Consider the following 25,218-nt stretch of genomic DNA (forward strand, 5'->3'; position numbering starts at 1 on the left):
GAATAAGAGGACTCCAGAAGTCTGACCAGTGCAGACTGAATTGGAACTATTATTTCTCCTGACTTGGAAACTATGGTCCCATTAGCAAAGCCTGCAATCCATTAGCCTTTTCCTTGCAGCCTCATTGCACTGCTGACTCATGTTCAGCTTGTGATCATATGTCATGAATGAAGGTACCTGCTTTCAGTTGGTGTATAGGATTATTGAGCTACATTTTCAAATAAAGAAGAAATACACAAGTGCTTTGGGAACCAAAGAATTTATTGCAGTCTTGTGAAGAAGACGAAGACGAAGACGAAGACGAAGAAGAAGAAGAAGAAGAAGAAGAAGAAGAAGAAGAAGCCTACTTATGGAAGAATGAATGGGATGTTTACAGTAGAGATTTGAACATACAGAGAGATTTGAGCTCCCTGTTTTCTTAACCACCCCCACAAAGTGGCCCAGAGTTATGCCAGCCCCATAGCTTTTATAGTAATGCCATCCCACTGATTGCTTTATGAGTTGTTTAAGAGAGTAACCAAAGCAAAAGGCTTTAGTCAACATTTGCTAAAGAAACTTTGACTATAGTAAATGCTTTGGGAGACGGCAATTATCAAATTTAACAATTATGTTGGTTACATAGACAGGGAAGTTTTAATCAGGTATGAAAATATGCTAACAGGAGGAGGAATAAATTATGAGAGCATCACACTTGCTTTAGAACTAGTCAGGAAACTGGATGAGGGACACTGTAAAAATGGTTCACGTGGTGCCTAAATCAGGGTGGAGGACCTGTGGCCCTCCTGATGTTGGACTAGCATTCCTGACCATTGGCCATTTTGGCCGGGGCTGATGGGAGTTTGATAACATGGAGAGGGTGTGTGCTACAGGACCTAGATAGTGGTGAGTTGGGGTAAAAAACCACCTATTTTACCCAGTGTTAGAAACTGAGATATGAAAGCTAGGAGCTAAATGGCATGTTAAACCTAGGTTATGGGTGCAACAAGGGAATGTCTAGGTGCACTTTTTTATAATGAGAATACAAAGCTGAAAATGAATGAACTGCAGCTAAAATATTATGTCCATTTTTCACATGGTCTAGTCCTCATCTGAAGACTGCGAAAAGAAAAGAAAGAAAGAAAAAAGCCATACTTCCAGTCTTCTGAGATGTGCTGGAAGTGGGGAGGCAGAAAAAGATCCTCCTTTCATTCCACTCTGCAGTTTTAATCTGAAATCTTAGGCGCAGTACTGTGCACTAATGAAATTCCCTGTCGCAAAATGTGCCTAGAACAGTGGGAGTTTCCAACACTGCTTTTACCTTGAAAATGTGCTGATTTGTTTTCTAGCTGCAAACTGAGAGAAGCAGCACCAGAGCAATTAGTTGTTTTGACATAAACAAAAACTGAGAAGCCTTAAAATGGGCTTCCATGTGGTGGCTAAAATGTAAAAAATAATAATGGTAAGAACACACAAATACAGCAAAGTTTAAGAACCTCTTCCCTATAGAAAACTATTGCAAATGCAGGCCCTTTATATATATATAGATATACCTGTATATAGTCATGAGAAGAAATATACTTGAAACTTCTATGGGAGAGGTTCCAAATGAAAGGGAAAGAGCAGCAGCCAAAGACTTCATGTGCATAAATAATCAACTTATTTTACAATTTGCTGTACACTGTGCCATGCTTCTGCACTTCTGTCATTTCCAGAGGATCTGTGCTGGCGCTCAGAGCACATATGCCTGGTTCAGAACCAGCTCACTTTATTGGATCTGAGTCCTGAGTAACACATGTTGTTGCTGCAGGTTCCTCCGTAACTAGGTGGGCAGGCTGAGCAAGGTCTCCCCATTTTGTAAGGTGCTTCTCCTACCCAGTTTCCCCTGGAAAGAGAAAAAGAGGCATGAGACATGTTTGTTTCACTGCTGGACACTTGGATGTCACACGTCACTCCCAAAGGGCTGCCTAACCACCATACACCCGGCTATCTATTATGTTCTTATGCTTGTTTCATTATTCAGTTGAATAAGAGTTACCTGATCTCTGAGGAGTCCACCTGCAGCTCATAAGAAGAGCCCTAACAGATCAGACCAAAAGTTCTCCTCGTCCAGCATTCTGCTTCTACAGTGGCCAACCAGATGCCTCTAGGGACCCAAGCACCAAAGTGTTAAGGCTCTAGCCCTCTTCCTTTGTTGATGCCCAGATTCAAAGAGGTAAACTGCCTCTGATTTTGGAGGTAGCATATAGCCTTCATAAGTAGTAGCCACCGCTGATAGATCTCACTCAACATTAATTTGTCCTACCTCCTTTAAAAGCCCTCTAACACAGTTACTACGGTAGGTTCCATAAATGCATTATGTTTCTGCATGAATCACTGATCTGCACATGCCTAGAAGAGGAAGCCTAGACTAATAACTGAAGCAACAGAGAGTCATGCCTGGAGGTAACTGAACCTGTTGCATTCAGGTAGGTAGCTGTATTGGCCTGACACAGTCTAAACAAACAAACAAACAAACAAACAAATTGTCCAGTAGCACCTTAGAGACCAACTAAGTTTGTTCTGCATATAAGCTTTCGTGTGCACACACACTTCTTCAGATACAGTCATACCTTGGGTTACAGATGCTTCAGGTTGCGCATTTTTGGGTTGCGCACCACGCCAAACCCGGAAGTACTGGAATGGGTTACTTCCAGGTCTCAGCGCTCGCGCAGAAGCGCCAGATCACAATCTGTGCATGCTCAGACACGGCGCTGTGGGTTGTGAACGTGCCTCCCGCACGGATCATGTTTGCAACCCGAGCGTCCACTGTATACTGAAACAGAAGTCACCAGACCCTTATATATAGTGGGAGGGTGGGGTGGGGTTTTTCTCAGAAGGGTAGTAGGAGATGGGTGATGGACTCAATGGGTATGGTAAACCTGTTGACGAATGTTAACAACCGCAATTAGTCCTACAGGAAAAAGCAAGGGATAGTATGCAGATGACCAAGATCAGGTGTCAGCAAGGTTTACCTCGCCTGGGCCGGTTCAATCCAGTGGAGATCCCTCCATGGACCGGATTGTGAGTGCGCGTGGCCACGATTTCCGGCACCTGAGCTTGCGCAGAGACAATTTCCGGTGTCTGAGCATGCACAGACGCAATTTCCAGCACCGCAGAAGTGAGTCCCCATTCCGTGCTGCACCGGTTTAACACAGTGGGAGGGGACTCGTTGAGCGGGCTGCTCGGTTCGGGGGATGGTTAAATGACCCCCGTGGGCCGCTTGTGCCCCAGGGGCCTTAGGTTGCCTACCCCTGACCAAGGTGAACCTGTTGCATGTCTGTATCAGGAATGGTGCAGACACACAGCAGCATTTCCCCATGCGCAAGAGAGATTGACTTGAAGGAAGCACAACAATAAATCAGGCAGAGATACTGTGATCAGCCAACTGCATTATCTAATTTCCTGTATCTGGTGCACAATTTGGGAATTTGGGCTTTAGCGTGAATTCATGTGCACGGTCATCTACCCAGCTATACCAAAGAACCTACTACGTATCCCTCCTTGTATTGAAAGAATGCCTCAATGGCTATCTCTTTAAATTAAAAGAACCTTTGGGAGGAGATATTTTTTCAAAGAGGAGTGTCAAGGAGAGCGGCGATTCACCCTTTCTCCTCTGGCCAGCTCTTCCTATCCAATATTGCACCTCACAAATTGCTTCTACACATACCCCCCACCCCACCATTGGAACTCTCGTGTGAAGTTTCAGTTTCTCTATACCAGAGATGGGGAGATTGTAGCCCTCCAGTTGTTGCTGGACTACAACCCCCATCATCTGTGACCGATGACCATGAGGGCTGGGGCTGTTGAGAGTTGGAGTCCAACAGCATCTGGAGAGCAGCACATTTGCCAGCCCTGCGCTAGACAGTTCATCAGAAAATGGCCCGTAGTCCACCAGTGGACTTTCTGTCCTAGGTAGCTTTCCAGCTTTCCACCTCTATTCTGCCCCAAAGTTGCTGTGTTTTCCAGGATAAACCCCCTGCCCCAGTTTACTTACTTGATGGCATAATTGCACACTAAGTAGATTGCTCGGGGCCACGTGCTGCCCCACACATTGATGTTGGTGCACGTATGGAGCGCACAGCCAATTCGGTTGCTAGAAGCCCACACCATCTGTTTGAGACACAATAAACCAGTTATTATAAGAAAACGGCAATCCTGAAACCAGAATATTTGTCCTTGTTTGGGCACATCCATGACTATGGGATTTTGCCTTAAGTATATGAAGGCATGGGACGCGGGTGGCGCTGTGGGTTAAACCAGAGAGCCTAGGACTTGCCAATCAGAAGGTTGGCGGTTCGTCGGTGGTTCAAATCCCCGCGACGGGGTGAGCTCCCGTTGCTCGGTCCCTGCTCCTGCCAACCTAGCAGTTCGAAAGCACGTCAAAATGCAAGTAGATAAATAGGTACCTCTCCAGCGGGAAGGTAAACGGCATTTCCGTGCGCTGCTCTGGTTCGCCAGAAGTGGCTTAGTCATGCTGGCCACATGACCCGGAAACTCCCTTGGCCAGTAAAGCGAGATGAGCGCCGCAACCCCAGAGTCGGCCACGACTGGACCTAATGGTCAGGGGTCCCTTTACCTTTATATGAAGGCATGGTCTATCAATGGCTAAAAAAATTAAGTGTCAGAGCTGCATGTGTGTCGCTCAGGCTTCCCTAGCCTGGTGCCTTCCATATGTATTAGACTACAGCTCCCATAAGCTCCATGCAAAACATCTGGAGGATGCAAAGGCTTGTGTAGCTGGACAGTCTGTAGCAGACTGCATTAAGAGAGAAAGAGTTAAAGACCACCCCAAACCAGGGTCCCAAGGGTCCCCTGCATCTTCAGGTTTCTTTTTGAAAGCCACCCACAAAATTGCTAATTGCATGAATGTAGATATAAAGCTGTCTTATACTGAATCAAAACATCGGTCCATCCAGCTAAGTATTGTCCACACTGACAGCAGATCTCTAGGGTTTCAGACAGGGAATCCTTCCCAGCCCCAAAGCAGATGTGCTACCCCCGAGCAGCTGAATATAATTCTTAATTTTTTAAGAAGCAGGTGTTCATTTTTTCCTTCTTCCTCTTCTTTCTAGTCTGCCTCCTGTCTCTTCACTGCCATTTCTGCAGACACAACACACTGGAAATGAGACAGATGAACCTTCAGGAAAATGGAGAAAAAGGTGTCTAGGAACCAGCCAGACACAGACAAATATGTGGGGCTGGGTATTTCCAGAGACAAGAGCAGAACATTCTGGAGATGTGAGGAACACTGTTCATTATGGGTTGGAAATGCTTTGCCGCAGACCAGGTGGGAGAAGGCGGTTTTCCACCTTGGGCTGGCCACTCATACTTGGGGATGAGCAAATGAAGGAGATGTATTCACCGAGCTGCCAGATGTTTCAGAAACATCTTGTCACCACAGAGATGACTCACTGCGAAGGAGGCAGGAAAGGGCTTTCCCTTTCCTTGAGGTGCTGTTTATTCAACACCAGCCACTCTGTGAGAAGGATCAGGAGAATCGGGCAGGAAGGCAAAGGAGATCTCAGAGCCCCAGGTGGGCCATTCTCTCCATCACCCAGGGCCAACTGATATTAAGGGCCCCTCCAGACTGAAGGAAGTTTGCCTTCCCGGGTGTATTCTGCAACATGTCACTGACGCAATAAAAAGTACATTTAGTGGTGGATTTACATATACTGGACTGTTTACAGATCATTCGGCTTTAGCAGTAGTTCTGTAGCATTTTTCCAATATTATTACATTATTGTGATCTGGAGGAGCACTATTGTACACTGACAGACCTACAATTGGGTGTCTCCTTTGCAACCAGCAAAAGGTCTAGGTAACCACTGTTATCTTCTTCAGTGGGGTTGTTCAGTTGTGACAGATTGTCACAATTTTAAATATATATATACATTTCAGATTTTGAATAAAATTGCTGTACTGGGTTATTTCACATGTCAAAGTCAGTGGTGTGAACAAAAACTTCCTATGCCTTATAGTTTTCAAGTTATGAAATGGAAATCTCCTGCATGGAACCGCTGAACTATCAAGAAGTTCAGTTCTATCACTTGCAACCTGCCTCAAGTTAACAAGTTTTTATGTTACTGTATGTTAATTAACTTTTAAGAGGCCAGGAGGTTTGTGACATCATCGCCACTGGTTTGTGAATGGTCACTGTAATTACTTTATATCCATTTAAACTTTAACACAATCGCCACAGTCTGTATTCTTGCATTCCATTTCCCTCGCTGCTAACATTTTCATGTTTATATAACTGCAAACTTAGGATAGAAGTCCAGGCATCTGATGAAATGGATTCCAGACCATGAAAACTTATGCTACAACAAATCTGTTTGGCTATATCCCCCAAGTGCCTAGTGGACAAGAGGACAGTGGGAGGTGCCTTTAAATGTGTAGATTTGGAAGACCAATCGCAGCCCCCGCTGGTGTATGGTAAGGCAAAACTAAAACAGACTGTCACATCTCCGAGTACCTGGTTCAACTATCTAAAACTCTCCCCAAATGAAATAGCTACTCCCCCAAGTCCAAACCACCCCCTTAAGTCCCCAAGAGTTATGGATAATCATTCCCTTATGCAGCAGATGCCTATTGACAAACTTAATGGGAGTGTTTTTTTAGATGTAAAGGGGTCACTGGACACCGTGGACCCAACAAATCTACACCATGGAGGGACAAAGAATTAAAGCTGCTGTCCTAGAACATTGCAGGATGGCGCGCTAAGAAAAACAATCAACAACTTGCAATGTTTCTTAAGCGATTCGATATCATCCTCCTGCAGGAGACCTGGCACAGCGACCCCATTCTGTTCAATGGGTATTCTAGTCACTCCCTATTTGCTACTCCATCTGCGAGGGGAGGTAGGCCTAGTGGAGGTTTAGCTAGCGTTATCTCCACAGAGCTTGAACATTCCTTAAAAGCCCTCCCAAACTGCAATTCACTAGCCACGGCAGTCCTACTCAAATTTAAGAGAGATGCACTGGTAGTGGTCAATGTCTATCTGCCCCCCTGCCAAAAGAAATCTATAGTGAAAGCTAACTGGGCAGAGTTAGAGGCATTCCTAGAGTCCATAGAATCTTCCCACCCTTCTACACCGATTATAATTGGGGGGGATTTCAACGCCCGTATGGGAATTGATGATAACAATCTTTACAGCCAATATAATCAGATTCAGGATCCTGAAAGTCCAACCGAAGCAGGCGTTTCACGACTTTCTAAAGATAATAAATGCAACTTCTCGGGGCTATGTCTAGCCCAGGTCGCAAAAAGAAGGGAGCTGATGATATTAAACGGTAGTAACGAAGAGGATCGCCCAGGGGAGTATACCCATTTTTCAAAAATGGGAGGAAGTGTGATAGACTATATACTGATATCAAGATTCGCCTATAACTCTGTGTCGAAGTTTCAAGTGGGACACAACACCGAAAGCGACCACCTCCCACTAATTTTAGCGCTCAATGGCCCATCGTTTAACAAACCCATGGCTAACCTTTACTACACCCCCATCGTTAATCTGGGATCACTGGCCCCCAGAAGAATTAAATGGACCCCCATGCTCAATACAGAGCTAACTTATCTCCTCCATTCGGAAGACGTGAAGACCATCTACTCAGCCATTGTATCAGCTAATACCGGGGAAAAGGCCATGGACTCGTTCAACGAGTTATTAGCAAGACTAAAGACCTTCATAACAACTGAGATACTTAATTCTGTTACAAAGCGGGCAAAGGATCAAGAGAGATGGTTTGATTTGGAGTGTAGACAAGCAAGGAAACGTCTGAGATCAACCTATCGGAATTATAGAAACACCGGAGCACCCTCGCTATTTATGGCTTACATCTATTTAAGACGAAATTACAAACAGCTATTAAAGGTAAAAAAACAAAAAGCTGAGAGATTGGCCTGGTGTAATTTAGTGAAGGCCTCGAATGAGAAAGACTCAACCTCCTTCTGGCGTGCCATTATGGGCCTCCTGGGCTAGGAGCGGATGGGTCCCACATGTACTGTAGAACCACAGGAGTGGATGAAATATTTTCAAACCCTCTTCTATGACGATAAAGCTCAGCACAATGATCCAAGTGCCTACCCTGAGAATTTACCATATTGGCCTCCTGTCTCCATAGAGGAGGTGGGGAAACTAACTGCCCAACTGAAAAACAACAAAGCCCCGGGCATAGACCACATTCCAGCAGAGCTCATGAGGAACAATATCAGTTGGTGGGCTCCTATAATGGCGTCAATATTTACATACATCGATTCAACAGGCATAATACCTGGCTGCTGGACAGAGGCAGTAATTATTCCAATCTATAAAAAGGGCCCTATGACAGATCCAGCGAGCTATAGACCCATTAGCCTCCTTACTATCCCCAGCAAACTGTATGCCAAACACCTCCACATCAAACTAATTGACTGGATGGAAACTGAGGCAGTTCTGGCAGAGGAGCAAGCCGGCTTCAGACAGGGCAGAGCAACAATAGACCATTGCTTTGTATTAGCACACCTCATTGACAAATACGTCAATAAAACACGTGGGATTCTATACGCAGCATTTATTGACCTGAAGGCGGCCTTTGACTCGATCTCATGAGTCAAACTTTGGGCTAAACTCAATGCTACCAACATTGACAAAAGATTACTTTTCTTGATAAAAAGACTCCAAGTTATATGTAAGAACCTCAGTAAATGGGCAACTAATTGGCCCTGTACCAGCCACCAAAGGAGTCAAGCAGGGCTGTATTTTAGCCCTGGCCCTATTCAACTTATATATAAATGACATGGTCAAATACCTAACATCCCCGGAGTTTCATGCCCCCAAATTGGCCGAAAAATCAATTTCAGCGCTCCTCTATGTGGACGACGCTGTTCTCTTAACACAAACTAAAGTAGGCCTCAAAAGGCTACTAAGAGAATTCTCAGCCTACTGCAGGAGAGATCAACTGGTGGTTAATCACCAAAAAACCAAAGTCATGGTCTTTGCTAGGAGACACAGATATCACAGATGGGAGATGGACACTCAGCCAATAGAACAGGTCAAAATTTTCAAATACCTCGGAGTAGTTTTCCAGTCAACAGGGGCCTGGGAGGCCCATCATAAATATGCTAGGGAAAAAGCATCTCAAAGCGCCAAAATACTGTCTCGCTTTTACTTTACGAAGGGGGGCAGACATATCCCAGCAGCTCTGGAGGTCTTTCAAGCAAAACCCCTGGCACAATTACTCTACGGGGCCCAAATCTGGACGGGAAATCATTGTCGCACACTGGCCTCCTCTCCATCGAAACCCGGACCTGGCTAAGAACATTCAACTATTGGCTTCGCTTAAACTTAAACCCATCTGAACTACTACCTCTAGTAGCACGAGATGCTCATAGAAGTCAGTGGTCCAAAGTAGTGCATCAAAAACTACTTACATGTGGCCTCCAAGCACAGCATCTCCTGAAAATGGGTCTACCCAAGGCAAAAACCGTTATTGACCAGCGCATGAAGGATATTGAGCAACAGAATAATCTGGCCTATATTAAGAAATTTAGTGCTTGGTACGCTTATCTGCCCCCCTCCCACTTTGATTTTCGGGCACCTTATTTGTCTACCTTAACCATTCCAAAACTTAGACGGGCCTTTACACTGGCCAGACTAAATATGTTACCATCAGCTGTTCTTGAAGGTAGATATCAAAAAAAATCATTCGAGAACCGGCTCTGCCCCTGTGGAGCTGGTTACGTAGAGACTGTGTCACACGTTCTCTTGTCCTGCTCCCTATATAAAGATCTCAGGGACGAGACCATCACGCCGCTACTATCTGCCATCCCGGGCCGCTCTTGTGAAGCCAAATTGTTCTCACTCCTAGCCGACCAGAACAGCTCGACAACAGAGAAGGTTGCAATGAGACTGAGAGCTGCTATCTGAATGACATCAGTGCCGTCACCTGGATTCCTCGCCTAGGATCTTATTATTATTATCATTACCTCTGCCAAGTTTTAAGTACTGAGATTATTTTATGATAACTATTTCCGTAATGTATTTTTGTTTTTGTCTGTACTTTGATGCTATGGCCTGTTGGCTATGCAAATAAAGTCTATTCTACTTCTGTTTGGCTACAGTTTGCCCAGACTATATTTTGCCCTTTGCGGAAAGGATTCAGGCACAGGCCAGAAATTTAGGTTTGCACAATTAAAGTGGATTAATTTGCGCTGTCGCCTCAGTGGAACAGATCTGGGGGAAAGCACTGGAAAGTGTGAGGTGAAAAAAATGATCAATGGGAAGTTGCAACCTGGGATGAATTCTCAGTCAGGACCAGACATAGTCTAACCTCCGCATAAACTTTGTGCAAGCAAACCAGGATAAATGCTCAATAAAACCCCAAGGAAGCCCTATATGGTGCAAATATATTCATATTCATTTTGGGTTTTTTAAAAAAACAAACACAAAAAAACCTCGCAGATACTTGTGGTTTGTTAGGCCGCCACAGGGAATGACAGAGGCCATGAGATGCTAACTAGGATGTTCCTGAGTCATGAAAAGAAGCTGTTTGTCTAAGTAACAGATCCTCATCATAGTGACTTAAAACATTCCATGTTCCTGTGTGGACGATTTCTTTTTCTTCTTCCAGCCATCTAGCTGAGCTGGAACTGAAAACCTTTCCTGTGCTGGATGGGACAATGGAAAAAACAGGCAATGCTTTCAGAGAAGAAGCTGAGGTTTAGACCATACATTTGGATTGTTTGCAGACAGTGGTGAGTGGCAATATAAAGGACCAGGGTTGGCAGCGATGGAGGTAGAAATACTTCTCTTTAGTATGAACCAGCAGCCCTAGAACAGGGTTGGGGAACCTGTGACTCAGCTTCAACTCCCACCAGCCCCACAAAGTGTCTAGGGATTGTGAGAGTTGTGGTTTAACAACATCTGGAGGGCCAAAGGTTCACCACACCTGCCCTAGAGCATGGCTGAAGATGATCTCTTGGGAAGCTTCCTTGTTCCTGAACCTCTGCCCCATCCCTCTTGCTGAGATATGCACCGTTATGTTGGTGCAGCATCACAGTTAAAAGCAGGGACTATTGTCCCTGGTCCACATCAAATCTCTCCCACCAACTCTCTTGGTCTGCCTTAGGCAAAACGTTATCCTTCATTCTCAGCTCGCAAACCTTCAGTATTGGGGGAGGTGGAGATGGTTGGCCTCATTTAGGTTTGTTGTAGTGATTCTTGAAACAAGGGATGTAAAGCATCTAAGGAAAGTGCTATTAAAAACAAATATGATTTGTTACCCAAGCAACAACCACTGTTTCTTTGTTTCTTACAGGATTATACTGTACCTGGGTATAATGGCTGCAGACAGGGCCGCTGCATTTGGAAGGGAAGGAGTAATGGTGCTTCTCATAATACCAAGATTTCACAAGGTCCAAAGCTGAACGGTACCTATAGAGGGTCACACACAACGCAAATGTGAAGAAACCTGCCTATCCAAACACAGATGCCCCAGTCACAAACTATGTGATGCAGGAAGGTGAGGAGATGCCTCCATCCATCAAAGCTTCCCACCGCTTCCTGGTAAGCACAGAGTTGAAAAGGATGCATGACTGACCTGCTGGGAGCCTGAAGGGCCCTGCCCTGCTTCTCTCTACCTGGCTTGGGGCGGGGCTTGACAGGCTCCATAAAGGAGTGCTTCTACTGCTGCTGGGCAGAGAAGGCTCCATATTTGTTTTTAAACTGCTTTTACAGTGGTACCTCGGGTTACATACGCTTCAGGTTACATACGCTTCAGGTTACAGACTCCGCTAACCCAGAAAAAGTACCTCGGGTTAAGAACTTTGCTTCAGAATGAGAACAGAAATCGCACGGTGGCAGCGGGAGGCCCCATTAGCTAAAGTGGTGCTTCAGGTTAAGAACAGTTTCAGGTTAAGAACAGACCTCCGGAACAAATTAAGTACTTAACCCGAGGTACCACTGTATTTTTTCTATATGTCCTTTTAAATTGTGGTTGATATTAATGCTGTATTCTTAGTTTTAGATTTTATGATTTATGTGGAAATTGTTTTCCATTTGGCTGTGTACTTTTTTATGTGTTTTATTTATTGTTTATGACTTTTGTTATGTTGGTAATTATGTAAATCTTGTCATGTTGTAAGCCGCTTTGAGCATTGTTTTAACTATGGAAAGGCGGCATACAAATAAAGTGATGATGAATGAATGATGAATGACACAGAATCAAAGATGTGTAGAGTTGGAAGGGACCCCAAGTGTCATCTAGTCTAACCCCCTGCAATGCACATGTCAAACACGATGCCTTCTGAAGAAGTGTGCATGCACACAAAAGCTTATACCAAGAACAAACTACTGGACTTTTAGATAGATAGATAGATAGATAGATAGATAGATAGATAGATGGATAGACTGTGTCAGACCAACACAGCTACCTACCTGAATCTAGAACGATGTATTTGTGTTTGTGTCTCCCCCCTCATTGCAAGAGGCAGCCACTGAAGTAGGGGGAAAGGGCAGAGGAAACCTAGGCATTGATGTTATATGACATGTATTTATCAAAAACACAGAGGGACACACAACACACTGGTGTGTCCAGTCATATCTGGTAACATGTACCTTGGACCTAAATGACTTTTCTTTTTTCTTTTACTACTGCTGTGATAAAACAGCACTTCAATATGTATAATCAATGTTAAGGGAAAGTAGTGCAAAAAGGGCTTCCTCAAACTTGCCTCCCTCTACACACTCCCCATGCCTCCCTCAAATCCACTCTGGCAGGAGGAGAGGGGAGATCACTCTGTCAGGCAAGTAGAAATTATTTCACAGATGGAGCAACCTCCTTAGTGCTACACTGAATTCCACCCATAATATTTGAGTGAGACGGAGGCAGCACTGAGGTTGATAGCATGCTTGCTTCCTTTGCAGCACACATGCCCATTTTTTACATTGTGCACCGTTTAGAAATCCCTTAAAACAAATATAGCCCACTTGATTCATGAAAAGAAGGGCAGGACAAAAGACTCTCAGCAGTTCAGAGGTGTACTTGCGGTGATGTGCATTTGCACAATCAGTGCAACATCTTTAATGCAACATCGACAGACCTAGCATACCCAGAAGACACTGCTTACCTGCCCGAGTGAATGGCAAGGTTTTGACCAATGAATTTCATTAGTTGTGGAGGTCCATGGTCCCATATACACTGTTTTGCCCAGGCTTCTGCAGATCTGGCAAGCCTCTCATCCCACACCTAGTCGATATGAGGCCGGGGGGTGGGTGGGAGGGAGAAAGAACACACAACAGGCAGGGAGTTACTGCTGCTCAAGGTAAAACAAAGTGCTCAGTCAATCTCTCAAACACTTAACAAGATATATGCCATACAAGCAAGGGAAATATCATAAGCATAAATGTTGTTCCTTGGAAGATATAGTGCCATAGGCTAGTAGATACAGAAATAGCAAGTCAAACAGCATAGCTTCATTTCAGACTACAAAAGTACCTACCTAATGGTACTTCATCTGAAAATCTTCCAGCACTTGGAAATCTAGCATGTCAGTCTGACATGCCCAACTTTCTGCCTGATATGCTCACTTTCCATGCACACTTTCCATGCACATGGGAAAGCATTCAAACATGCTTAGCCTGTTGGTGTTGGTATTGTTTTAATTTATACACTTTTATAGACGTTCAAGGTAATTTGCAACCAGACAATGAAAACAAGTCAAAATAGGGTTTAAAAGAATAAAAATAAACATCCATGGCGAACTGTCTGAAGTCGTACAATGCTATTTGTGCACATGTCAGTTCTTAAGCGCTGCTTGAGTTGTCAGGTGGTCTGTTTAAATCAGCCCAATGAGGATATGGCAAAGGGGTCACGACTACAAGCTACACCCCCTGGCCATGCATGCCTGTGGCAGCAATACCGAGAAAGAGAGGCTATGCACAGAGATATCCTGGACAGCAGGGGTTTAGTAATCTGGGGTTGCAGGAAACCGTAGACCCATTACTTTGGGGGAAGGAGGGTTCCAGCAGGGTCCCTATGCAGAGGCATACTTAGGAGTTGGTGAAAGTGGCTCCAGAAATCTGTCTCCAGTTATCTGTGTAAAGCAATGAGCTTAGACAAGTGAAAGGGGATGAGAGACAGGAGAAATAGCAAGGTGGTGTGAAGGTAGATCGCTAGAGACTATGGAGTTGTGACGTATATGTCTGTGATGACATGCCACTGCTGTCACAGCAAGAACAAATGTGGGAGAAGCTTCCCGTCCTTCTTGTACTGCAGGACAAAGGGGTGCATTTTCTCTGCCCTTCCTTCTCTCCTTGCCCTCACTCCAGACACTTTGATTACTTGGGATGCATAAAAGGTAGTAATTTCTAATGTGGCTATTGCTGGTACAGCTCCTTGCCAAGGCACCCTAGAGACGCCTCTGCCCCTCTATCAGTGTCCTATGCCCCTTCTCATGCACTAATTAGATTCACGCGTGCTAGAGTTACATGGAATTTATTTTTATTTATTTATTTTATAGCATTTATTGAACACCTTTGTCTTCCAAGGATTCCCAAGGTGTTGTACATGGCCCTCCTCCTCGCAACAACCCTGTGAGGTAGGTTAGGCTACGAGATGGTGACTGGCCCAAGGGCACCCAGTGAGCTTCATGGCTGAGTGGGGATTCGAACCCCGCTCCCCCAGCTCCTAGTCAAAAATTCTAACCGTTACGCCACACTGGGACCCTACGCTGTGAACCCGGCTCCCCAAAAGTGGTGATATGCAAGTAGCTAAAGAACGAGCCTAATGCGGAATTAGAGGGATGCGGGTGGTGCTGTGGGTTAAACCACAGAGCCTAGGACTTGCCGATCAGAAAGTTGGCGGTTCGAATCCCCATTGATGAGGTGAGCTCCCGTTGCTCGGTCCCTGCTCCTGCCCACCTAGCAGTTCGAAAGCACGTCCAAGTGCAAGTAGATAAATAGGTAACACTCCAGCGGGAAGGTAAACAGTGTTTCCGTGCGCTTCTCTAGTTCACCAGAAGCGGCTTAGTCATGCTGGCCACATGACCCGGAAGCTGTACGCCGGCTCCCTTGGCCAGTAAAGCGAGATGAGCACTGCAACCCCAGAGTCGGCCACGACTGGACCTAATGATCAGGGGTCCCTTTATCTTTTTTAATGCGGAATTATCTAAAACACTGACGATTTTTCCCTCAGGCAGTATTGCAATTTTGTGCCAGAACTGTTGCTAAGGGCATTGCCAAGGACACTCTGGGCTATCTGAAGACTCTGCTCTCAGCTGCCTCCTTCCCTCCCTCTCCTTTTTCCAGAGAAGAACTTGAAACGGGCTTCATTGAAAGGTAACCTGCTCTTACTTCAGTAAGGACCTTGATATTTTGAAACTGGGCTTTTCATTTCATTTCTCTGTATTTATATGCCTCCACCCTGTAACTTTAAAAAAGAATGCCATTTGTGGGCTGCATTATTGAAATGAGGGATGACTTACTGTGCTCTGTAAAAACAACACCCTTTTCTCTGAGTGTGTGTGTGCCTTGCTCTCATCTCTCAGCGAGCTGTACTCTCTGCAAAGAAACCTTTTGCTTTCTCTATCGTTGTCTTTAGGTGCTTGAAACTCAGAAAGACATAACCTCATCCTACATTCGCCGCTCAGCAGAACACCAGACAAAACACAATCAATAATCTAGTGTGCCGCTTTAAACAAATTCCTGTGGAAAAATTGCTCTGCTTGAGGTACGTTCTTCACAAATGCTTAGCTGCAAGGCAGCCCAACCACACTGTTTCTCTGACACTGTTGCTCCTTTCCTCCTCCTTCAAAGTATATGTGGTAGATTTTCAGAAATATGAATGACAAAGGAAAGGCCTTAGTTCATTGGTAGAGCATCTGATATGAATGCAGAAGGTCTGAAACACTGAAGAACCATTGCCAGTTGGGGTAGACAATACTGAGGTAGATGGACTAACTGTTTGGCTCAGTATATAGCAGCTTCATATGTTCCTGGAGCACTGAGGTGCCGATGGATGTATAAGCATCAAAGGAACCAAACACGTGCCATATTTACTTTGCATAACGTCTCAGTGGTCATTGTTCCTTCCCACCCACCATCAGAAGCAAGCACAAAGGAAACTCACCATATATTCCATGTTAGACGCTGGTGGAGACACTTGTGCCCGCACTTGGTTGTGGTAGTCCAAAAGCACACTCATATCCCGGGGGGAAATATAACGTTTCCTGCGAGTCCTTGGTACACCCAGGCCAGATGTATGGCCTGCCTCAGTGCTACTGGTTGGGTAAAGGACCTCAGTAGTATTGGGCAGCATGTAGGAGCTGGATTTCTGCATCATCCAGAAGACCGAACCAGTAAAATATAAGTGCACATGCAAGAGAGTCATTTTAGGATTTGCACACTTTTTCCTTCTGAGTCTCTAATTTTGATTTTGAAGGGCAATCGATATGGCAAATCTTGTTTCCTTCCGGCTTCTGTGTGTATACAAAGAAAAGAAAGAGATTCGGTTTTATTTGTTGTCTTTCCTTTGGGGGGGGGGAGGAATGTCATCGGAGATGGAAAAGGCGATTAGAAAGACACCCAGAGAAAACTTTACTCAGAGCAGGAGTGAATGAGTTTAGCTAGGCTGCATTTATACAGAGCTAAATTTCTAAGACCAGCTGTGAAATCTCCAGAGGTATTTTATTTATTGCTGGTGTTCTAGAAAAGAAAAGCCCCCCCCCCCATCTTTGCAGGAAAAAGATCCCATTCCAAACATATGCAGGGACCTGTCAGAGGGGTGCTAATTAGTACCATTTTCTTATGGTAGCTTCACCAACTTCCCACAGTTTTTGCAGATATTCAGTCCATCAGGCAAAGCTATTGCAATAACTAAGCAAGAATAAACCAGTAATACATTAAAATAAAAAGTTGATTAAGGAAATCAAAAGGCTAAAGGATTCTTTTCCATTTGCTTCATTTCTGTTCAGAAAGAGGACAAAAATAAAAATAACAAAGACTTTTTATTCTCTTTTTTTAGTCCTAGAAAAGCATTCTAAGATAGTCCTTAGAGAAGCTGAGATGACATTTCCCAGACTACATACCTTGAAGGCTGAGCCAAGAGCAGCTGAGAAATGTTAGTTGCCGCTGCAGCAGTAAACTCAGAGACTGACCTTTGCAAGCAACCTGCTCTCAGGGACATGTGGCAGAGAGATTTAACACAACCAAGCCCAAGGAGTCTTTGATGGCAATCTGACGCAGAAATCCGCATCTGATCTCTTCCCTTTGGGAACGTCCTCAAGTTTGAAAAGGGTCCAGCTGAGCAATTTATGGCCTTTCCCCTGTGTACACATGGCTCCGTCTCTACCGAGTGTCTCTGCTTGTTGTGAGCTTCGAGGTAGTGGAAGCTGCAAGGAGCAAGTAAATGGAAGCCTATGCTCTGAAAGTTGAGAGGAGTTTTTCTCCAGGGGCAGCATGCATTTAATTTAGGAGAATTTCTGCACTTTGGGGAAGGGACAAGGCTCATTTGGTGACAGAGTCTGCGAGCAAAAGGTCCTGGGTCCAGTCTCCAGCATCTTCAGGTACAGCTGGGAGAGAACCCTGCTTGTAACGGCACCGCCATTCACTGCTGAGAATACTGAACTAAATGGACCAATAGTATGACTCGTTATAAGGCAGCTCCCTGTGTCCCTAGGGTTGTTTTCAGACCTAATGCAGGAGAACGTGCATGTCTCCAGCAGTGGCAGGTGACACAGGACAGAGTGGCAGCAGTGTCCTCCCCAGTGCCAGGCCTTGGTGTCTCAAATTTCAGAGGTGCCATGTGCGGCACCACCTTCCATTGGACTTCACAGTTGAGGCACCTGTTGCAGCACTCCAGAAGCTCCGCGACTGAACTAATTGCTTTCCCCTAGATCTGCACTTGGTCATTCCAGCAGTAGAGGTATTGCATTTCCTGGGACGGGGAAAGGCATCACTGCTGATCTGCCCCTTCCTTCAAATGCTGCTGTTGCCACCATGCACGTTGCCAGGACTCCTGCAGATACATCCTTTTCATTGCACTATGACGATCTGTGCTCAGGGTGCTTGTGGGGTGGTCATGTTGGTCCTGCTTTCAGTACAGTATTTGCTTGGAAACAGTGGCGTAGCGTGGGTTGTCAGCACCTGGGGCAAGGCAAGTAATTTGCGCCCCCTAACCCGTGGATTTGCGCCCCCTAATCCTAACCCCCAGATGTTGCGCCCGGTGCAGCCGGCCCCCCCTGCACCCCCCACGCTACGCCACTGCTTGGAAAGAAGGAAGGAAGGAAGGAAGGAAAGAGAGAGAGAGAGAGAGAGAGAGAGAGAGAAAGGGGAGGGAAACAAAGACAACATCTTTTGTTTCATTTTGGTGGGATTTTATTGGATACATTTAAAAGAAGAAACTTTGCCTTTGTCTCTTCCACAAGACTCTCAATAAATTTGGTATAAGTAACATCTAATCAGTTGAAAAAAATTCTTGGCGTAATGTAGGGCCTTTTATTCTTCGTACTCCTTGTGCCTCTGATGGTTTCGGTTATAGGTCTATGTATCTGTATATCTTGCAAGTCATGTGCGCCGCACCTCTTTCTCGTTTCTTATGATGGTACCCTCCACACACCTGCCTGTATCTTATCGCAAATATCTGGATAAGCAAATATATAATTTCTTCTTGTGAATGTAACATCCCATGCCAGCCTCGGTTTGGTTCAGTTCAGTTTTTATGTGTTTGTCTCATGGAATTCTATTTTGTTATTTGGGTTATATGGATAAAATAAAATAAAAAATACTTCAAAAAAATTCTTTGATTTTCACAGCCTTCTTGGACACCGCTTTTGATTTTTATAACTCTCTTGGACAGGAATCGTTTTGGACTTGTCTGCTAGCCCTCTCTCCTGCATTTTATACATTTTGTGAACCTCTGTTTTAGTTCTTTTAAATAACCTCCAAACTTCCTGAAGGGACTGGGCTCTCTAACTGTATTTAATGATTTATAGTCTCTCCTGGAAGGAGACAAAATGAAGCCCAGCACATGTCGCCACTGAAGCCTGCAATATCACAATGTTATGTCCATTTAACCTTCCAAACACATTACGTTTGAGAAGAGACTTTTGGTTTCTGTTTGACAGCCTGAGTGGTCTGGATCCAATGGGGCCCAGCTGTGGATGTCAGCCACCGCCATAAAGCAAGCTAACTTGAAAGTATCTTATTATGGAGCTTTGTCTTGGGCACAGATTGAAAGGGCTGCTTAATCAGCACCCTGCCAGACAATCTACATTCCAGGAACTGGTAGGTTTTGTATCCCTGCCAGGTGTAATATCCTGCAGCCCAGACTGTCCTGTTTGCCAAAGCACACGGTATCTGCAGAGAGCGCTTTGCGATGAGCCAAAAAGCACACACAGTTTGACTGGCGTCAGCAGCCGTCCCCAACCAATTTTCTTTTTTAATGACCGGAGAAAGAGAGAAAGAAAGGAAGAGGAGATAAATCTTCAAACTGGCTAACCATGCCCCTTTCACATTGGCCAGTCACCACACCACGAGGGCTCAGTGGTTGACACACAGGCAGAAACAATTGGCTTCTAATATACAAGGTTGTCTCAGACCTGGCAAGATGGTACGTCCTGCCCTGAAGTGTCAAACCAAAAGTCCGTATAGTCCAGCCATTTGCGTCCAACAGCAGCCAGCCAGCAGTTTCTGGGAAGCTCACAAGCAAGTAGAAAAACAATAACCAGCAAAGGCCCAGAAAAAATTAAATATGGATACCAAATGGTTGAGATATTATGACTTATTAATAGAGGAAGAGGAAGGTTATAAATTAAGACCATTTGAGCAAATTAAAGATAAGCTAAATTGGCTACATTACCACCAGATTAACGAATTGTATAAACTGGATAAGAAAAATGGTTTTGCCTTGGAAAAATCTAAGTTGGAGATGGAGTTGTTAGATACTGAAGGTAAAAACTTATCTAAAATGTACAAGCTTTTGCTGGAGTGGCATACGAAAGATGAACAAGTTAAATCGGTGATGATAGATTGGGCAAGAGATTTAGGACATAATATAATGTTTGAGGACTGGGAAAGATTGTGGAAGAAAGGGGTGAAGTTCACCGCATGTACTTTGTTAAAGGAAAATATTATGAAAATGATGTATAGATGGTATTTGACTCCCGTAAAATTAGCAAAGATGTATCATAATTGTGATAATACATGTTGGAAATGTAAAGAAAAGGAAGGAACATTGTTTCATATGTGGTGGACCTGCCCCAAGGTGAAAGACTTCTGGGAAAAGATTTATAATGAATTGAAAAAAATGTTGAAATATACATTTATAAAGAAACCAGAGGCCTTTCTTCTTGGAATAACAGGTTCGGAATTGCCCAAGAAGGATGTTAATCTATTTTTGTATGCCACAACTGCGGCTCGTATTTTGTTAGCTAAAAAGTGAAAAACTCAAGAATTACCAACAGTAGAAGAATGGCAGATGAAGATGATGGATTTTATGGAGCTAGCCGATCTAACCGGAAGAGTTCGCGACCAGAAGGAGGAGGAACACCACGAAGAATGGAAGAAATTTAATGATTATTTAGCTAAATTTGTTAAGCTAAAATAACTGGAAATAGTGTCCATATACTTAATGGGCTTAGGATTGTATTTATGTTAACTGATAAAATAGTATGTCTAATACAAGAAGGAGAAGATTTAAAGATGTTAATGTTTAATTTAAAGGGTATTAAAATTGGGATTTGGAAAACTGTTATAAGGATATGCAATGTAATTCAACTAAGGGGAAACGAGGAAGTCATTTTATAAAGTAAATAACTGTTATTTTCAATAAGGTTATGATTTATGTTTGTTATGTTTTGTTTGTTTTATGTTTTTGTTTGTCGTTGATATTGTAAAAACTAATAAAATTGTTGCTGAAGAAAAACAACAACAACAAAAACAATAACCAGTGCCGGATTTACATATAAGCTAAACAAGCTATAGCTTAGGGCCCCACTCTCTTGGGGGGCCCCAAAAAAATTAAAGGAAAAAAACCCCCTGGATGTACATTTACAAAATATAAGATAAAATAAAATAAAACCTACATACAGCAAGTGTTTTGTGTTGTGTAGGCTCCTATGATGTAAGTAATGGGCCCCGCCTGCTAGCCTGCTCCCTAAAACCACTGGTTTGCTCATTTCCGTATATAGGGTGCCTACATTCTGCATGTGCAAATGGCTTTAGATACCTATTAGGTCCATAAATTACCATATAGCATATATTCAACACAAAAAACAGCGACAATTTGTTGTTGACAAAGGACAGCTGGACATATAAAGGGCCCCATTGCCTTCAGTAGCTTAGGGCCTCATCAAACCTAAATCCGGCCCTGACAATAACTCTTCCCTGTTATTTGTCCCCAGCATCTGGTACCCTAATTCTGTCCCTAAAGTTCAGTTTTAAAGCACTTATCTGCCTGCTGATTATACTAGTACATAATGAGACCATTTTTTATCCCTTCCAGCCATTGGTTGGCATCCGTCTGTCATGGGAGATAATGGAGAAGTGTGCCTTTGGGTGTGAAGACAAACCATTGGAAGCTACAGTGCCTGCTCTGGCTGTCAAGACTGTTGCAGGAGAGATATGTTTTGTTGCAGCTGGGGCAGATGAAGGTGTCTGCTTGTGCTGCTGCAGATGCACCATGGCGTTTCTTCTCTCTTCCCCCCTCCCAGCGATCATTCCTCCTCTGGCCACTGCTACAGGTACGCAACCTCACTGTCTCCAGGCACTGGAGTCATCAGCATGGGATTCCCGCACAGTGGGGTCAATGTTGCCAATCTTCATGTCACATTTGCAGGCATCTTTGTAATGCACATTCCCTTCTTTAATGGATCCACTTTGAGGAAACTTGAAACTTTGCAGTGTTTGCACATACAAATGTTTCCAGGGAGGAGATGCTGTTGGAACTCAGCCCACTCAGGTGTCAAACCGTGAAATTACAGATGAAGCCCTCATGGGATTAAAGTTGATGCTCCCTGTAAGAATCAGGGACTTTGCTGAAAATTGTGACACTGGGCCTCTACAGTGAAGTTGAACCAAGATGTCCCGAGGGTATTTGCTGGATCTCACAGGATTGTGTGGACAGACAGAGTCCCCCAAACCCTGGGCGGCCCCCCTCATGTGGAATAATGACTCAAGACAACGTGCTATGGGATTAAAATTGGCTACAACTTTATTATATTTCAGATGTGGGTAGACCTTGGCTCAAGCATTGGGCGTTTATCCCTCCCAGTCCCCTGCTGGGGATCTGGGGAACATCAGGGTTATCCAGAGTGTAGGGGGGATGGGCTAGCTCTGGAGGACATATGTTCAAGCAGAGAGAGCCTGCCCCCGTTACACCGCCGTCGCAGGGGAGAGCAATGACGACCTCTAGGCGTACGGCCAAAGCCTCCCCTCAAAACCCTTTAATGGGGAATCCTGGTATCGCCGCCACAAAGAGGAAGGGGGTGTGGGTCACCGCTGCACGCCCCCCCCCCCCCGCATTCAGGGAAGATAGACTAAAGGATTCCGCCCAAGGCCTGATACCACCAAAGTTGTGACGTTTTGCTACGGGAAAGGCAAAACCTGCCAATGCAGGGGAATTCCTTTCCGGCCCTTCAACAGCGACCCTGGTGTAGCATCGCCCATGTACCTGTGGAGAAAAGGTTAACCTGCAAAAGAAGTCTTAACTGAGGGTGGGTAGGGTGGGAGAAGCTCTGGAGCCAACTGAAGATTCCCAGGTAAGATCCTCCCTCTATTGTGTGGGCAGGTAGTCCTTCCCCTTACCTGGCCTGGTCACCTTGGCAATGCTTCCCCAGGCGGGATTGGACAACTGACTGAGGTAGGCGGAGACCTCTAGGTATCTCACCTCGGGGAAGGCGAAGCCAAGCCTGTGCTAATGGAGCCGCTCAGGGTCCAGGGGCTGCGCGCGACCACGCAAAGGGCGCCCCCCGTTTAATGTGGGGAGCGGTCATTGTTTTAGATACATTTGTTTGTTTCTTGTTTATTTAAATATTTATTGGTTTAAAATACAAACATACAACCATACAACAAAGGTAAGTATTACCGAGTTAAATACAAAAAGGAAAAAAAAGAAAATATATTTAAAAAGAGAAGTTTGAAGCAGAGACAAGAAAATGATAAAAAAAGAAAAAAAGACCAAAAATTTATACGACATTACATCTATCAAAATAAAAAGATTTTTTGCAAAATACCCTTCCAATCTTTCTCGTTATACTTTTTCTGTTGTCATGGTATTATTGCGCAGTTTTGTTTTATATCCTTTTTCTTACTTTCCACTATAACGTTTATTTCAGTTATCTACGTTTGTTTATTGATTTCACGTGATTTCTTTGCTGGCCCTCCGCCCCACTTTGAACCTTAAATCTTGTTAGTGGTCAGTGTTTTCTAAACCACCAAGACAGAAACATGATGTCTCCTGGCCAATGTTTCTGTTACTCCATGCCAACTGGCATCCTGTCATGCGGTGTATCAGGTATGGAAGCAGAGGCTGCAAATGTGAACATTTCACCTCTTCTGTGGCTTAAAAAAAGAGTGAAGAATGTCAGAAATGGGGCAGGCGAAGGTGAGTGGGGCTCAGCAAAGGAGTCAAAAAATCCCAAATCTAAGGCACCACCATTTCCCAGATTTAGGGAATGCCACTCTATACCTAATGACCTATCAGACATGATTTGTCTGTGACCCTAAGTGGTTTGGTGCCTGATTTTCCTCAATTTATTGGATTAACTTTATTGAATAAGCCCAAATTCACATGGGGGAGCATTGAGATTAGTATTGTTTCAAGGTAGCATGATGTGGACTTCACAAATCAAATGGGAACACAAACAAGTGGAAACACACTGTAAACTCTGGAGGTGACAAGTCCCGAGGTGAAATTCCCCTTTGGTAGATATACTCATTTAATCTTCTCTTCAATCTAGAAACTGATTTTCTAGATCCATTTCACTTGGGGTTTAGGCCATTTTAGCACAGCAACTGCTTTGGTCGCTCTGTATGATGACCTCTGTTGGGAGAGAGACAGGGAAAATGCGTCATTGTTATTCCTCATTGACCTCACAGCAGCTTTTGATACCGCCGACCATGGAATGCTTCTGGAGTGGCTGTCCGAGTTAGGGGTTGGGTGGCACTGCTTTGTGGTGTTTCCGGTCCTATTTGGATGGTCGTTTCCAGAGGGTGATGCATGGGGAGTGTTCTTCTGCCCTGTGGAGCTTTCGATTTGTGGTTCCATAGGGTTCAAGTCTGTCCCCTAGGCTGTTTAACATCTACATGAAACCACTGAGTTGGGTTATCCAGAGTTCTGGACTATGTTGTCACCAATATGCTGATGACACACAGCTCTACTTCTCCTTTACATTTGCAGGTGTGGCAGTGGATGTGCTGGACCATAGTCTTGCCCCCAATATGGACTGGATGAGAGCCAACAAACTGAAGCTCAATTCGCCCCCGGGCCGGATCTAGTCCCTGCTGAGGCTATTGTTGCGCAACCAAGGTGGTGGGCTGAAATTCTGGCCAAAGTCTTTGATGCAATTAATTCTACGGGGCTTATCCCTAGGTCATGGAAGGAGGCCGTGATCGTGCCAGTCCATAAAAAGGGTCCCCCTGCTGACCCGGAGAACTATCGGAACATCAGCCTTTTGTCTATCATCGGGAAAATCTATGCAAAATTTTTGCTGTCCAAGCTGTCCCATTGGGCAAACGACTCAAATTTGATTGGCCATGAGCAAGCGGGCTTTAGGAACAATTATTCAACCTCTGACCATATGGTAATCATGTATCATCTTGCCAGAAAATATTCTGCCCCAAGTCGGGGGCGCCTATGTGTCGCTTTTATAGACCTAAAGGCTGCCTTCGACAGTATCCCAAGAAATTGCCTATGGAAGAAATTAGAGAGATGGGGCATAGATAGAAGGCTGTTATGGCTTATAACCCAATTACACCATGGGTCGTCGGCTAGAGTGAGACTCACACCGGCGGGAAACCTATCCAACGAGGTCCCAATAAATAGAGGTGTGCGCCAAGGCTGCATTTTGGCCCCACTCCTCTTCAACCTGTTTATCAGTGATATGAAGCTCTTTCTGAACGAGTCTCAAGCCAACATTCATGCCCCCCGCCTAGCTGATTTTCGCTGCCCTTTGCTCCTATATGCCGACGATGCAGCGATCCTTTCCTACTCTAGAGTTGGTTTATGC

At 44.6% G+C, this 25,218-nt stretch overlaps 1 protein-coding gene and 1 long non-coding RNA gene across 3 annotated transcripts; one reads left to right on the forward strand and one right to left on the reverse strand.

The window, feature by feature from the left end:
* Positions 1–243: 243 nt before the first annotated feature.
* On the reverse strand, positions 244–17,382 carry R3HDML (R3H domain containing like). The gene is made up of 6 exons (XM_083619175.1): positions 17,080–17,382; positions 16,122–16,470; positions 13,123–13,241; positions 11,326–11,428; positions 4,013–4,128; positions 244–1,861 (listed from the first exon to the last, which is right to left on the reverse strand). The coding sequence occupies exons 2-6, from the start codon at positions 16,380–16,382 to the stop codon at positions 1,729–1,731; spliced, it is 732 nt and encodes a 243-aa protein (XP_083475301.1). The 5' UTR covers positions 16,383–16,470; positions 17,080–17,382; the 3' UTR covers positions 244–1,728.
* On the forward strand, positions 4,182–17,115 carry LOC310764836. 2 transcript variants are annotated; one of them, XR_014549253.1, is made up of 6 exons: positions 4,182–4,243; positions 4,607–5,305; positions 10,626–10,749; positions 11,313–11,560; positions 15,594–15,722; positions 17,016–17,115. It is a non-coding gene; the product is annotated as an uncharacterized lncRNA (long non-coding RNA). The 2 variants fall into 2 exon arrangements; XR_014549254.1 differs by lacking the exons at positions 15,594–15,722; positions 17,016–17,115 and having other exon boundaries at positions 11,313–12,200.
* Positions 17,383–25,218: the final 7,836 nt, after the last annotated feature.

Source organism: Podarcis filfolensis, assembly GCF_964270895.1.
Source record: "Podarcis filfolensis genome assembly, chromosome: 6".
Classification (NCBI taxonomy): Eukaryota; Metazoa; Chordata; class Lepidosauria; order Squamata; family Lacertidae; genus Podarcis; species Podarcis filfolensis.